The sequence below is a fragment of the Eschrichtius robustus genome, chromosome 18 (assembly GCF_028021215.1).
Source record: "Eschrichtius robustus isolate mEscRob2 chromosome 18, mEscRob2.pri, whole genome shotgun sequence".
Taxonomy (NCBI): Eukaryota; Metazoa; Chordata; class Mammalia; order Artiodactyla; family Eschrichtiidae; genus Eschrichtius; species Eschrichtius robustus.
Genome location: NC_090841.1, coordinates 6,293,430 through 6,308,895, shown reverse-complemented (window position 1 = coordinate 6,308,895; position 15,466 = coordinate 6,293,430). Strand labels below are relative to the sequence as shown.

The window sequence follows — 15,466 nt, the reverse complement described above, 5'->3', positions numbered from 1 at the left end:
GAAGAAGGGGGCCCTTGTGATGAGGATAATAATTCGCTTCTTATCGGAAAATAATTCTTTGAGATACGGCTGGGCTGAAAGTTCCAGTCTTGTTTTAAAATTAAACAAACATTAATAGAGACAAGACTTGTTCAGTGGCAGGGATGCACTCATGGCCCTACTTGAACTAATTAAGGGTTTTTTGGCTCGAAGTCTGCAAATTCAGAAACTCTTTAAGCGGTCTTTTTTAATGCGAGCCCAGTACCTGCTGTAAAACAATGTAATCTGTTGATAATCTGCAATCATTTTGTTAAATCATTTTGAAACGCCAGGATCTTTGGCTCAAGCCACCACATTCTAAACAAAGAGTATAGTACAAAACTGATTAGGAAAACAAGCCATACGATACAGAATCTCAGCCGTAGCTTGTTTTGCTTGCAGTATCATATGGCTGTAGCATTTGTTTTCAGTTTCCTCAAATCGTTAATAGGGAATTAAAGAGAAAATGAGACTTTGTGCTATGCCCCTTCATGCTGTCGCAGTAGAAAGGAGATTTTTTTGTTTGTTTCATAGGAAGTTCACTATTAAACTTTTTAGATATTATGAATGTACATTATTCCTGAATAGGAATTGAATCGCTCTGGGAAGTACATTCTCTCTTTCAGTATCTGAGAGTATCCCCAGCTGTTCAACACTGCTAATTTCTTCAGTAGCTAAGTAGCAAGGACCTAAAACAAACCAAAAATATCAACCCATTTTTGAAAATACTGACTTGTTTAGAGGAAATAATTTCAAGGATACTAAAATCGGATTTGTAATCACAAAATAGAGCATAGGCATTTTAGCTGCTTTGGAACTGAGACCCACTAGTAATGGGAATTTGTTTGCATGACTATGTAATACGTGCATGACTATGAACCAATGCTGTTCCTAATATTCCAGCTTTACGCAGAACACAGTAAATTCCTACTAACAAACAGATGAAAAATGCCCGTTGAAAGAACTGTCATTTAATGAAATCATAGAATTTTACAGTAAAAGAGATCTTTGAGAAACTCGGAGAAACTGAGGCTCAAACGGATAAGTTCAAGGCACACAGTGGCAGAGCCAGGGCAAGGCTTCCAGCCTGACTCTCGGTTCTGTATGCAACTGCGTGGTATCTAGGCATTAAGTCTGTCTCTGCAGTTTAAAAAAATTCTTTTTAAGTTTATACCTTTTGTTTGTGAGTTCTTTGCCTTCACTTTTCTTCCCCAGGGGAAAGAACCTTGATAATCTTGGTTTCACTCTAGCTTACGAAAAGGGCAACTGGTGTGACCATTTATATAACTAATAAGAACTCCACATGAGGCCACAATAGGAAAATCTATTTTTATTTTTATCTGGAGAAGTGATCTAGTGGATCTGACTCACAATGACCCTTGTATTGCTGATGGAGCCTCATGGAGAGCTCTGAAACACATGTCAGATGGAATCAGCCTGTGCTTCTGGGTTATACTTAAGTCACAGTGGTGACCAGCGTCCGTGTGGGTACATTAAACCGTCCCTTGTCTTTCTTTCAGCTCACTTCTTTCCTCTTTGCCAATCAACATGAAGTGTTTCCCAGTCTAAAAATCCCACTGGGCTTTACTAAAATGTGTGTCTTAATGTTTTAAATGAATATTGAGGATCCAAGGCTCAAGATGTCTAAACGGGATCTCACATCCTTAAATGGCAACGTTAAGGTGATATTGGAGAGGCAATGTGAAATGACTTACTGATTGTGCCCTTAACCACAGGTTAAAAGATGGGTTACCAGCCACCGAGAAATCTGCCCGCTATTTGGTTCGTGGCTATTCGTTAATCATCAAAGATGTTACTGCCGAAGATGCAGGGGATTACACAATCTTGCTGGGCCTAAAGCAGTCAAATGTGTTCAGAAACCTCACTGCCACTCTAATTGTCAATGGTAAGTTCACTGTTCAGACTTTGTTTGGGTTCTGGTGGGGGTGAAATTCGTGAAAGTGTGTGTCAAAAGTCAGTATAACAAAGAAAGCAAAATTTTTTAAAAATTGTTTTAAAAACCACTTATTCCCCATCCCAACTATTTCATGGTTGCTTGTTTTCTTCCATAAGCAATATGATTTTTTTTTTTTTTTTGGAGCAAAGAAAGGTTTATTGCAGTGCCAAGCAAGGAGAACAAGTGGTCCGTGCTCAAAACCCCTGAACTCCCCAACGGTTGATTTTTTTTTTAATCATTGTGGTCGGAATATACATACTCTTTTCAGTTGGCATTATAATGACAAATCCGAGGGTTCTGTCCATGTGTGCTTCCCTGACAGCAAAACCAGCGAGAATGTGGTCCTTCGCTGTGGTCCAGGAGGGAGTCATGAGAACAGCTCTTGACCTCTGTCCTGTTTTCTCCTTTCAGTGAAACCCCAGATTTATGAAAAGGCTGTATCATCGTTTCCAGACCCAACTCTCTACCCACTGGGCAGCAGACAAATCCTGACTTGCACCATTTACGGTATCCCTCAACCTACCATCACGTGGTTCTGGCATCCCTGTAACCATAATCATTCCAAAGCAAGGTAGGGACAGTTCGTTTCTTGAGTAACTTTCGAATACTTTTTGACACCTGGACTCAAGGGTCTTATGGGAGCTGGCAGATGGCACGTGCGGTCCACTGGGGGCAAAGGCTTTCCCTGCCTCGGGAAAAGGTAGGCAATATATCTACTGTTCTTCCTTACCCATGTCTAACCGTTTCATAATTTTTCTCTCTAGCTTACAGTTTAAGGCTAGGAGCACAGGGACAGAATGAAGGTCACCCTGTGAGCCATTCTTTGGAACTCAGGTTGGAACTCGCATCACTTGCTTTCCAACCGAGAGCACCCAGACTTCGGCTCCAGCACTGCATCAGTTACACTGGTCTCCCCATTTCCCACTCTGTAAGCACCGAGTATGACATCAGATCTTCCCACCGCTGAAGATCATTACCTTTCCTAGGCCCTGAGCATGCTCCTTCATCTGTCGGAAATGTGCTTCCATGCGTTTTCTGCTTCCTAAGAGGTCCTCCTGTATCTTTCCAGGCTCAACGATGCTGTCACCTTCCCCACCCTCCAGACTTTCTCATTCAGACCCCCTTCTCCCTCCTCAGCATGAACAGCACTTTGCTGACACCACTGTCACATCACAAGGTGTGCACACACTTGTCTTTTCTCTAAGCTATGAGCTGATTCAGCACCTCTCTGTCTTTAGGGGCTGGCACCGTGTCTGGCACACACAGATGCTCAGGGTGTATCTGCTGAATGAATTCAGCCCTGCCCTTGGTTAACTGTGCAGTGTTTCCTTGCTTCCTGTTGATGACTGAGCCCTGTTTGTTGTTTTCCATTACTGTTTAGTCTAGAGGATTGATACTGATGATAGTTCACGGGAGCAAATTTGAAGGACAGGAATAGAATTGATAGTAAGATAGATTGATAGTTGCACCTATCAAGTAAGATAGTATTGAGACTGCTCAAGAATTATCATTAGGCCAAATATTTTCTTTATTGCTTTTAATTCCACTAGCAGAGTGGTTTGGAGAATTGCAGTTTTTTTAAAAAAAATTAGCTTGATAAAAAAGAAATACGACGTAATTCTGGCATAAACGGAAGAGGCTGTTTGGTTTTCTAGATTCTTCCTGCAATTTCAACTTGTCTTCATCTTGTGTTTTAGTATTTTAAGGCATATCATTCTGATCGTGAAAGTTACTGGTAAGTTATGGAATTCCTGAGAAGTAGCTGTTTCCACACATCTGATTTCTCATCTGAGTGAATCATTTGCTAAGAACATGCATATGTTCTCTTTACCATTGTGATCATTCAACCCCAAAGAAAGTGAGATCTACTGAGATTTTATATTATCTACTTTGCTGATTTGGAGATGGACATCCATATTTATGGACTTGTCCCTTTAAGTATTTGTGCTAACCTAACTTGCAAATAAATTTAAAATAACTAACTTAAGCTGTTAGGTTTGGATAAAGGTATAGAGTTGAATTTTTATGGAATAACAGCCTTTTTAAGATATTCTTAATTTTTGTTTTGACAATAGCAAATCTAAAATTTCAGTTCTGTTTAGGATTAGAGCTAGTAACTATGAGAAAATAACAATTATGAGTGATAGAACATAATATTATAAAGTTAGATTTGAATAATGCTAATAAAATATGGTTTGGGGAATGAGGTCAGCTGGAGCGAAACTTTGTGAACGTTACCTCTCTCCTTCTGATTTCTTTGTGGTGTATGGGATCGTTCTCCCATGTTACAGAGTAAGCTTGCCGAGGCGTGGAAAGATATCGTATTCCTCTTGGAATTCTCTCAAAATTCAGAGCAGTACTGCATCATTGTCAAAAGAGATTAGGTGATTAATATATACACATTACTCTTGAATAGGTAGAATAATTCTTGGTATTTAAATTTGAGGCTCTAGTTAAGGGATATATCTATATAAGGACCACAACCAAAGCATCAGTTTTGAGGTTAGAAGGTATATGTTTTCAGTAGCTCAAAATTATTAATTGGTTTAATACGGCCCACTGGTTAATGGGTCTAAAGTAAAGAAGTTCGGACTTAAATTGTATAGTTCCCCAGAGTCCAATAAATACATTTCTTTAAAACGATCAGAACAACCGCTCAACTAGTTCATCTTTGTGGGTATTAAGAGCCATAAATAAATTTAACAGAAATTTCCTCCTGTTTTAAAAAGAATTCAGCAGCTTACCACATTTTCAAACATTGTGGTTTCTGATTCACCTAGAATTTGTTCTCATAAAACATTAAGACTAAGGGTGGGGGAGGGGTGGTTACTTTTAAACTCATGTACGTAATGAGCTGAGGGGAAATAGAGCAGAATCTTTCCCCCCTTTTACTTTTCTGCAGATATGGGTGGTAAAGTAGTAGAAGTAGACTATTTCTTTTGAATTTTTAAAAACACTAAAATAAGTTATTAACACCGAATGAGGGAATTTTCTCATGCTTAGCAGCTGGCAGGGACTCCTTAAATAGATTGTCCTAAACTTGCCCCATGTCAGCCTGAACATAAACCCAGGGAGCACACAGAAGGGTGGTGAACTTACAGTACCTTTCACATGTGTGTAGCTTACAGCTTCTGTTCATATGAAATAGAGGTAATTCCATATACTTCATAGAGAGAATCTGAGGATCCAGTGAGGCAATGTATTTGGGAAAGGTACAGAGTGCCATGGACCTAATGCAAGGTTGTAATTATTACTAGCATTAGGGTAAATGTCTCTCAATAAGGCTCTGAAACTTTTAAGGAACTTGAAAAGAATTTTGTGCCTACTGTAGACCTAGTTTCACAACAGTGAGAATGTTTACCTAATATTTCTGAGAAGTGAACACAAACTGCGGAAAGTAAAATGTAATTTTGCCGTGCTTTAGAAATAGAAATCTCTAGTAGGTCTGGGTTATAGAATTGAGGAAAATAGAATTTATGATTTTTCAGAAGAAGAAAAAAGAAAACGGCCATGTAGATGAGCTAGGCAAAAGTGAGAATAAGCTCAAGTGTATAAAGGGGGAATAAAGTGACTCCCCAGTTGGGTGGCCAGCCCCATTCATTTGTTTCCTGTCATAGGAGGAAGTGGTTCTGACCTGTGGGTTGGCCGAGGCTGGGATGGGGCAGAGCAGGACGTGAGAGAGCTGACCCCTGCTCGGAGAGCCCACGCTAGACTTCTAGAACTTCACCTCCCCCCGCTGGATTTTGAAGAACTAAGTAGGACTACTAACCGCCCACGCAGTGAGCTGGTCTTGATCTCATGGTCCTTGTTAAGCTTTGCCACAGTGCTGGTCCAGTCTCACAGGAAATATTATTCGGATAAGGTTGCCCACTCAACGGAGGATGGTCTGTAAAGGAACAAGGAACAATATTAGACTCTTTGGAAGGGGCCCCTCTTTAGGGAACGGAAGGGATGGATTTGCGGAGCCCAGGAGGAATGGGGAAAGAGCAGTCTGGTTCTTTTCTATAAGGAGGTTTAAGGCCGGCAGCCTTTAATGATGGCAGTTTGGGTTTTAGAACAGACATTCTTGAGATCACAGGCTATTTTATTTCCCTCTCCCCATCTAACCATCACAAATTATCATTTCCAGGTCATAAATAACACTGATAGGGTTGCATATATCATCGTTCTTTTTTTTTTTTAATATAAATTTATTTATTTATTTATTTTTGGCTGTGTTGGGTCTTCGTTGCTGCGTGCGGGCTTTTCTCTAGTTGCGGCGAGCGGGGGCTACTCTTCGTTGCGGTGTGCGGGCCTCTCATTGCGGTGGCTTCTCTTGTTGCGGAGCACGGGCTCTAGGGACGTGGGCTTCAGTAGTTGTGGCTCGCGGGCTCTAGAGCGCAGGCTCAGTAGTTGTGGTGCACGGGCTTAGCTGCTCCACAGCATGTGGGATCTTCCTGGACCAGGGCTCGAACCCGTGTCCCCTGCATTGGCAGGCAGATTCTCAACCACTGCGCCACCAGGGAAGTCCCTATATCATCGTTCTTTAATGGAAAAAATGTTAGGTATATTAGATTCTTTGTGAAAGTCTCATTTCCTTCATCCACTATCTGTGATGACCAATAAAAATATGTAGAGAGAAATCTCTGCTACTTCTCCCGTGTTGACATTGCCCACATCTTACAATGCATTTCGCACATGGTCAGTATTCAGTCTAAATATACTGTCAACCATCTATTATCACACAGATACTGACTGGGCACCAACCATGTGCAAAACAAAGATACATAGCATTTGTGTTTAGAATTTATGTTTAATTATGTAAAGTCAGATCTATTTGGTGATTACTTGTCCTCTCTATATACAGACCTGCAGGATCTCTCTTCCACAGTCTCGGGGATAGAGACCTGGGAATCAAGGAAATGGGTTCTATTCTTGGCCCAGTCCCTGACTTCTGTGTGACCTTGGCCAGTTATTTAATCTGGGCTTCAATTTCCCCTCCTGTGAATGGTAACTGCCGTGCTTCCCCTTTCCTATAATACCCACCGAGTAACGAGTAAAGTGAGAAATTCACTTAAAATTACGTCTTCTTTCAAAAAAGCTTGAAATAATTTCCTAGTTGTTGCACACTATTTTCCTTCTGCTTCTTACAAATTATAAAGCCATTGGACCTGAGGATTAACTCTGAAGATCAGGGCCAGATTAACAGAAAAAAAAACCAACTTATGAAAATAGAATGGTCATAAGAAAAGTCTTACTTGTAATTATGTATTCCGTGGTCCAGAATTGACTCAGTAATGTCAATGATCACCCAGTAAGAAAAAAAATGCAGCAGCTCCTCCACCACTGGTGTCAACCCCTATTTTCCTCAGTGTCAACCTGATGACCTCTGTCAGTTTTGGTCCAGCCCATACAGACCAAGGCATTATCATTCTTTGCCCAGTTAGCCCTAAAACCTTGCTTGTTTCACTTGGTGTTTTGCCAGTGAACCCCTTCAGAATGCAAAAAACTGTAGGTGGATTCTCAACTCATGGAAGGTGGAGGGGCTAGCATATTCTTTCTTAGCTACTTTCTTAGCTAGAATTGTGGGTTTGCTAAGAAAAGCCTAATAGACATCCATGGAATCTCAAGGACCTGCTTCCAAAACTCTATAAAGTAAATCAGATTTTGGAGTCTCAAATAATTATGTGTTTAGACGTTTGATAGAAAATAATATTCCCTGTAACAACACTGTAAATCAACTATACTTCAGTCAAAAAAGAAAAAGAAAGGAAAGAGAGAAAATAACATTCCCTGCCTCACAATTTGATTCCCCATTTCTGGAACACTCTTCGTTTGCTCAGCATGAGTGTTCCGTGAGGAGTCTAGAAAAAGCAGACCACTCCAGGACTAAGTGTGCTTAGGGGTTTTTGTGGGGGAGGGGTGGCAGGGGGTGGCCTACAAAATAAGGGAGGACAGAGGCATCTAGGAACTCTCAGAAGTTGCCTAATTGCATTTCTCTATTGTTTACGTCACCAAATTGGCAAAGAAAGGAAGGCCTGAATCATTAGGGATGTGTTAGGTCTAGATCATTTGGGGGAAACACAGTTTTGTGCATCAGTGGGGTATGTAAAATTAACAGGGCAAAAACAAAACAATTGCTAACGGTAGTTAATGAGAAATGTATTCAAGGACCCAAATTTAATTGACTACCAGCGTGAATGTCTATTCTTTCTATGCTGAAACAGTTTTGTATTGGATTTTCTGTCTACAAAATGAAAGTCTTACCAATTTAAGCATTGAAAAAGTCAACATCTCCTGGGGGCTAGATGTAGGCCAATGTCTGAGGGAAGCTGTAATTTAAGCAGACCTCTTCTTTTGGAAATATGACCACAGTCTGCACGTTTTAATATTTAGCTCGCCCCTCTTAAGTATACATACAATTTGTACCCACGTCTCGTGTGTGTGTGGGTATGCAGAATCAAAGCAGGCAGGCTCCAGAGAATTTTAACTTGCCACACGCAAAACCCTGAATCAAAACGGGGACTTTGGAGACGACCACTTCCCCCCAAGCCCACTTGAGCAGGACTTTTGAGCTTAAACAAACAACGGAGTAACTCTGGCCATCTCCGGGAAGCTTTCATCACAAGCCAAAAGTGACCGCTCACTTGCTAATGGGAAACGTCTTGCGTTCTGTTATATAATTACGAGATGAGGAAGTGCTTGCCACCCCATGTGAGTGCTCTGACAACAGCCCTTATTAAGAGTTCATGCAAAGACCTGAGAACAGAGAGCGAGCTCGTTTGCCAGATGCCTCTTTGCCACTTTTCTACACTTTGCGAGATTTTTTCCTCTTTTCCCACTCTTCATAGGAATACAGGGAGTCCGATGAATAATTGTTTCTAATTAACTGTCTCCTGTAATTCCTATCAAACGTTTCATTATGTGCTTAAATTAAACCAAAAGGCTGAATCATAGGAAGTCCATGCTGGGTGGTTTTTAGAGGGATCTTTTGAGCAAAGTTCAGTGTAGTTTCCCAGGATTAGGAGGACCAGAAGGTAGTGACACACAATTTGGGAAGATTGGCAGAACCTCTCCTACTGTCTTGGGCCCATATTCACAGATTTTAAAAATTGAAGGGGCATTTTCATGACTGAATCTAGAAACTCCTGTCCTGACATAAGATCCTTAGTCATACATAAATAGGAGAAATCACTTGTAAAACATGCACCTATCCTTGGAAAGCTGCATTTTAGTTATATCTCTATTGTCTTGGGAGACTGTTTCTTGAAATATGGACCTTAGTCTGTGGTTTATCATGTAACTTCACTGCCCTTTTAGGGGAAAAAGCAGAACCTGGTGGATTTGAGTAGAAGGAAGGGTGTGATGGATTTAGACTCTGGCCCAGGTAGTGCTTTATAATGAGCTTCAATACTTGCTTCTTCATACCTTCTCTAGAAGCCTCATGGGATGTTTTGTCACCTTGAGTGCAGTTGACTACTTCATGATAATAGCTGTAAGAGACTTCATCAACCAGCCCTTTCTAGTGCCAAAGTTGCGCCCATCCCTTTCCACGTTATCCCTAATCTGGGCAGCAATTCTACATCATGGCCATAATTTCCCCATAAGGAAACTGAAGCTCAGAAAGTTATTTCTCAGGTGTTTTCAGATCGTGGAGTAAAAGAGGCTAAGTAGGTTGGCATTTCAGAAGGTTACTATTCATTGGTGACCCATGGGACTCCTCAAGTGGATCGCCGTGGGCTCCCAGAGAAAGGAACCGAAATCCCCGAGGGGACAGGGTTAGGAGATTACTGGCCTCACTTCTTGGGTTTACTCTTGTCCCCAGTGATCACAGAGTCCACCGGTTGAGTTAGAGTTGAACTGGGGCTGGAGAAGCAGGTTAGCGGCAGTTGGGGGAATTTGACCCCCATAGTACAGTCTCTTCGGGAACCAGGGAGGATAAGCTGGTTCAGGCCCCAAACCTGCAGGGGGGAGTAGACCCTCTGAGGGGGTAGAAACCCCAAGGGGAGGAGCGAGCCTAAATAGGACCATCCTGAGGAGGACAGCAAGTCAAACCGTTAATTTGGCGCTTTGCCTGTGGCCACTTTCCTCTCTGTGACTTTCCCACCACGCAGGCGTTTTTGATCTCTTGCAGGGAAGTCCCATTGCCTCTCATTCATCGTTCAGGATTAATTTTCTGGGTCAGGATGCAGCAAGCACTCAGCCCTCCGGGGGCCTCACAGAGCTCATGGAAGACTGATGAAAGGAGATGAAGGAGAAAGAGGGAGAGCTTACAGCTGATGAGCACGTGAAACGGGCACACGGAGGCTGCAAACGTCAGCCTCAGCGTGGCTGGATCTAGTCACTCTGAACGATTCATTCGCTTAGAATTTAAGACATTTTAAATATCGTATGATATCGTGGAATCTAAAAAATATCATACAAATGAACTTGTTTGCAAAACAGAAGTAGAGTCACAGATGTAGAAAACAAACTTATGGCTACCAGGGGGGAAAGGGGGAGGAAGGATAAATTGGGAGATTAGGATTGACATGTACACACTACTATATATAAAATAGATAACTAATAAGGACCTACTGTATAGCACAGGGAACTCTTCTCAATACTCTGTATTGACCTATATAGGAAAAGAATCCAGAAAAGAATGGATATATGTATATGTATAACTGATTCACTTTGCTGTACAGCAGAAACTAACACAACACTGTAAATCAACTATACTCCAATAAACATTTTTAAAAATTAAGAAAAAAGAGTTTAAGACATTTTAGAGGTTAAAAAAAAGCTTGTTTTAGAGATAAGAAACTGAGGCTCAAAAGATAATTATCCCTCACCTCACAGCTAGATAATGGCAAGCCCAGGACTAGACCCAAGTCTTGGAGCTCTGTCTGTTTATTATTCCTGTTTATTCTTATTTCCACCATGACATTGTATAGAGTCCCCATGGGAAATGCTTATAATCTGGTTGAATAAGCAAACCAACATGGTTTCAGTGGATGGCAGATGGTGAGCATTGCAGTAAAGAGGGAGCACCGTGGGGAGGGAAGATCTGGGTCCTAAAGGTGATGGGAAGGTACTGGGAGGTCAGATGAAAAGGGGGAGGGGCAGATGTGATGGAGGGACACGGGGATAGGATAGTTGAGGAGTGGAAGAGGAGATGCTTGGAGAGTCATTGGCTGGCTCACTGGGATGAGGGAAAATCAAAACCAAATCTGGAAAGGGCAGTTCGGACCTGATGTGGACTTTCTTGAATGGGGGCTAAATAATTTGCCAGCCAGCCCTTCTGCTTGAGCTCGCCTTCCCTGGCCAGTGCCCTGGTACCCTGCTCTCTGGTTACCAGGGCGCCCCACCCCCCCCCCCCACATTGCGCTTACAGCGTGATGGACTTGTACAGACTCGGGGGTGGGGCTCCTCCTCCTGTCCTCGGCCCGTGTCATGTGCACGGTAGCTCTGAAGCTCACCTTCCAGGTCTGAAGGTCAAAGGCTCAGGTTTTCACTCAGGCCTTTTAAAAAGTCGTACAGCCGCTTATTATCCCATTTTTCTTAGGCCTTTCATGTTCCATATGCCTTGTCCTCATCACTGAAAACCATGTGAGATGATCACGGATTGCTACCTCATTGAGAAATCCTCTTTTGTGAGTGTGAAAAAGTCTTCGGATAAGTAAGGTGAGGAAAATGAAAATGGGTGTTTAGAAGCTACTTAGCACCAAACAGAAGGTTATGGCCAATTTAGAAGACTGCAGGGCCTGGGGTTTCTGTTTTTATTTTCCTTAGAGCTGAAACTTATTAAGCACCTGTCTATAGGATAAGTGCTTAATCTGTGCTTTAGATGTATCATTCTCATTTAATTCTTACAGAACTTCTACGACGCGGGGGACTATGGTTACTACCATTTCCTAGATGAGGCACAGAGAGTTCCAAAGACCTTGTTAGGAACAAGTCCGTCACACTGTAAGCGCAGTGTTGGGGAGGGGGGGTGCCCTGGTAACCAGAGAGCAGGGTACCGGGGCACTGGCCAGGGAAGGCGAGCTCAAGCAGGACTGACTGGCAAATTATTTAGCCCCCATTTGAGAAATTCCACGTCAGGTCTGAACCGCCCTTTCCAGATTTGGTTTTGATTTTCCCTCATCCCAGTGAGCCAGCCAATGACTCTCCAAGCATGTCACCACCCAGCACTTCATCTGTCACTATGAGGCTTGGCGTTGTAACAACTACGTAGACATTAAGTTGAATAATTTTTGGTCAAAAGCGCATGATCCAGAAAGCAAATATGCTTTGAGAAGCCTGTGTGATGACATCAAGAGCCGCTTTTAAAAGGCATGAGGATGCAGAAAGGCCGTATAGTCTAGAGTTTAAGGACATGGGCTCTGGAGCCTGAATCCCGGCTGTGCCACCTACTACCACCTACCAGCTGGGTGATTCTGGGCAAAGTAAACCACCTCTCTGGGTCTGAGTTTCCTGATCGGTACAATCAAGGTAACAGCACTGACATCCTAAGGTTGTTTAGGGGAGTTAAATGAGATGATATATATGAAGTACTTCGCCCAGTGGTACTTAGCCCAAGTCTGTTTGCTTAAAGTTTTCCAGTATTTTTGGTTGCTCTGGGGCCGCCCACTGCAAAGCTACTTCCCTCTGAAGTAGCATCAGATACACACAAGTATCCTGTGAATGCTGACAATCTGACAAAACGATCCATGCTGTCGGGTTCATGTTCTCCCAGGAAGCATGCTTGCATCTTTGGACAGGTCTTCTGACTATGGTGATTTACTGCAAAGAAATTAAGATGGGACCAGAAATGATAGAATCTTCAGATTATGTAGGAAGTTAGAGGAGCTGTAATATCCTGGACCTACTTGCGTTTGTGCATTCTGCCTCAGCTATTCAAACCCTCATTGACCCACGTACCGCCCAGCCTACAGTAGCACATGGGCTCTGGACATTTTACTTGCTTGTGCTCAATTGTCTTCGGATATTTTTTCCATGCATTTGACTTATCTCTTCAATAACCATATCCTTAGTAACGGAAGGAAATAAATCTTGTACTTCTTTCAGAGGACATGATTCTACTTCTTAAATGGAATGTGTGTGAACAAATTAATTTTTATTTGAATCAAACAGTGCTAGTAATTGCCTAGCAAATGGTGCCTAGTAATTGAAGACAGGAGAAGACCACTGCTGGTTAGTTATTTTTCTATTAGCCCAGAAGGTGCTTCTCCACATGTCAGCATCATTGCTTGAGTTGAAACTGTCCACCACTATCAACTCGTCAGATGCTGTGATGGGTTCATCCCAGGTCATTAATACTCCTCCTTGGGAGTGGACAGCCCTGATGATGGTGACACAGCGCCTGGTTGAGGGGGGATGTGTGAGGTCACCGGAGGGTCAGCAGTGTCCCTTTTTCAGCACGTTTGAGGTGAGTGATGGATGGCAGGGTTGACACCCACATGAGGCTGAGTCCACATCTAATGCGTCATCGGGATTCGCTCTTCTCGTCAGGCCATAGCTGAGCGAGGACACGTGTGCTCTTCTGCTTCCCCGGGTAGCTGGACTAAGCCCTGAGGTTATGATGATGAATAAGACCTAGTCCCCACTCTTAAGTAGCTCTCAATCTGGTCAGATAATCACGGCTAACGTGAGTGACCTGTCTGCCGTGGACCAGGCACCGTGCCGGGCATGTTACACCAATTAACTCACTTAGCATCACCCGCATGTTTGATGATGCAAAAGGATCTTCTCTGAATTATTTCCCTTCTATTTTTTTAATCCCTATAAGAAAACCGGTAAGACGTGGTAACGTGGGTTTGCTTCCTTTGAGTTGGCAATATTAAAAACACATCCGCGCCCAAAGAATTCGAGGTGGTTCATAGAAAAGTACAATTAATAATTTAACACATCTGGATGAACATGGGGTAAGACAGAGATATGGCCCACATGCTTTACTTGCTAGTTGTCAAGAGAGAGAAAGAGACACGTAATAGACATTTGCGAGAAGAAGGGGCCCATAAGATAAAAGCATAGCAGGAGAAGTACAACTTTTCAGGGAACTAAGATCCAAGAAGAATGATTTCTCCTCTCAGCCTCTGTGTGCTGTAGTCTTAGCAGACGAACCCTTCAACCACGTTTCTAGTACAGAGAGTGTCACAGGACTGGTAATCACCACCTCCCTCCCTGGTGACCGGTGGCATGACACCAGTGTAGAATTTATTAGAAGTGATTCTGTGGGCTGACATGACCCAGTGATTTCAGAACTATTCAAGGGACTAAAAAGACTGTAAGTCCTCTGATCAATTCCCTACGACGGTCCTCCCAACCTCGCCATCCAGCGTTCCATAACCAGAAGGTTGCAAAGCCATGATCTGAGCTCGGGTCTGACTAGCTCTAGAATTTCTGCTAAACGTGATTCCCTACCCCCACCCCGAAGGCCTTCTGGACGTTTCCGTACTGACCACCGTGTAATAAGTAATATGCTCTCTTTATGCAAACAAGACGTAACCATAGCTTGAAATATGCTTCACTGAGCGGCTGGAGTTAATACCTTAAGACTCCTTGCGTGTGTTAAAGGATGTTATTTGTAGCCACTCCTAACATTTCCCTGAAGGTTTTTTTATTTATCGAATCACCCTTCCTCTGCTGACCAGCCTTTCACTAGGGCAGAAAAATGAATGAAGAAAATGGATGGCCTCTCCGAGGCTCCTATCTGGGTGTAACCGAGTAGGTACCCACCCTTTGGCCTCCTGGTCACCCGGTGTGGGGTTGTCGGGATGCCTTGGCCCAGATTCCCTAAAAGAGAGCGAGTCAGGGGCGGGGGAGTCTCTGGGGCTCTTGGGGGAGGCGAGCGGGAGAGAGAGGAGGAAGGAAAGCAGAGGCTGGGAAGACAGGCCTTGTTCTGAGTGTGAATGGACCGCGGGGCCCTCGAGAGCAGGAAGCGGCGCAGGCCAAGACGCTCACGGAAAAGCTCTTATCTAAACAGAGGTGGCCAGGACGCTGGATCACCTCTACCATTGTCCCAGGAGCTGACCCCAGCCTTCAGTCCCCGAAAAGCCTTCTCCACTCTCCCCCGTCGCCATTCAGACAAGAAGTAGTTTTCAGTATGGGCTCCAAGGCGTCACGAGGTCTCTCCCTGGGCAAGAAGTCACCGCCCCTACCAACAAAATTCCCCCAGCCTGACCCTGTGACCAGCCTGGAGGCCCAGGCCCTTTTCCTGGAGCAAAAGGAGCAGGAACCATTCTGTCTAAACACGCCTTTTTCTGCCAGCATTCTCTCCTCTATATTGTTTTATTTGTTTTAAGAGAATGCGAGAGAAGGGGAAAAGATAGTGTGGCAGATTCTATTAATCTGATGGCTCAGACACACGATCACTAATGTTTTGACACGACACACGCAGGAGCGCAGGAAAGTTTACACGAGGCCCTCCTGCAGGATGGCGCGCAGTGATGGGGAGCTGCCCAGCCGTGCCCTCTGGCACAGTTCCAGGTGGTCTTTTTTTTTTTTTTTCCACTTTTTTTTAAAGAT

The 15,466-nt window shown here is 43.3% G+C and overlaps 1 protein-coding gene across 2 annotated transcripts in view; it reads left to right on the top strand.

Moving 5' to 3' along the window:
• Positions 1 to 15,466, top strand: part of FLT1 (fms related receptor tyrosine kinase 1) — a 170,920-nt gene that overhangs the window by 59,202 nt on the left and 96,252 nt on the right. For both annotated transcript variants that reach the window (XM_068526895.1, XM_068526896.1), the window contains exons 9-10: positions 1,755 to 1,924; positions 2,387 to 2,546. In XM_068526895.1, the coding sequence (XP_068382996.1) occupies positions 1,755 to 1,924; positions 2,387 to 2,546 (330 nt within the window). The remainder of the gene's footprint in view (positions 1 to 1,754; positions 1,925 to 2,386; positions 2,547 to 15,466) is intronic.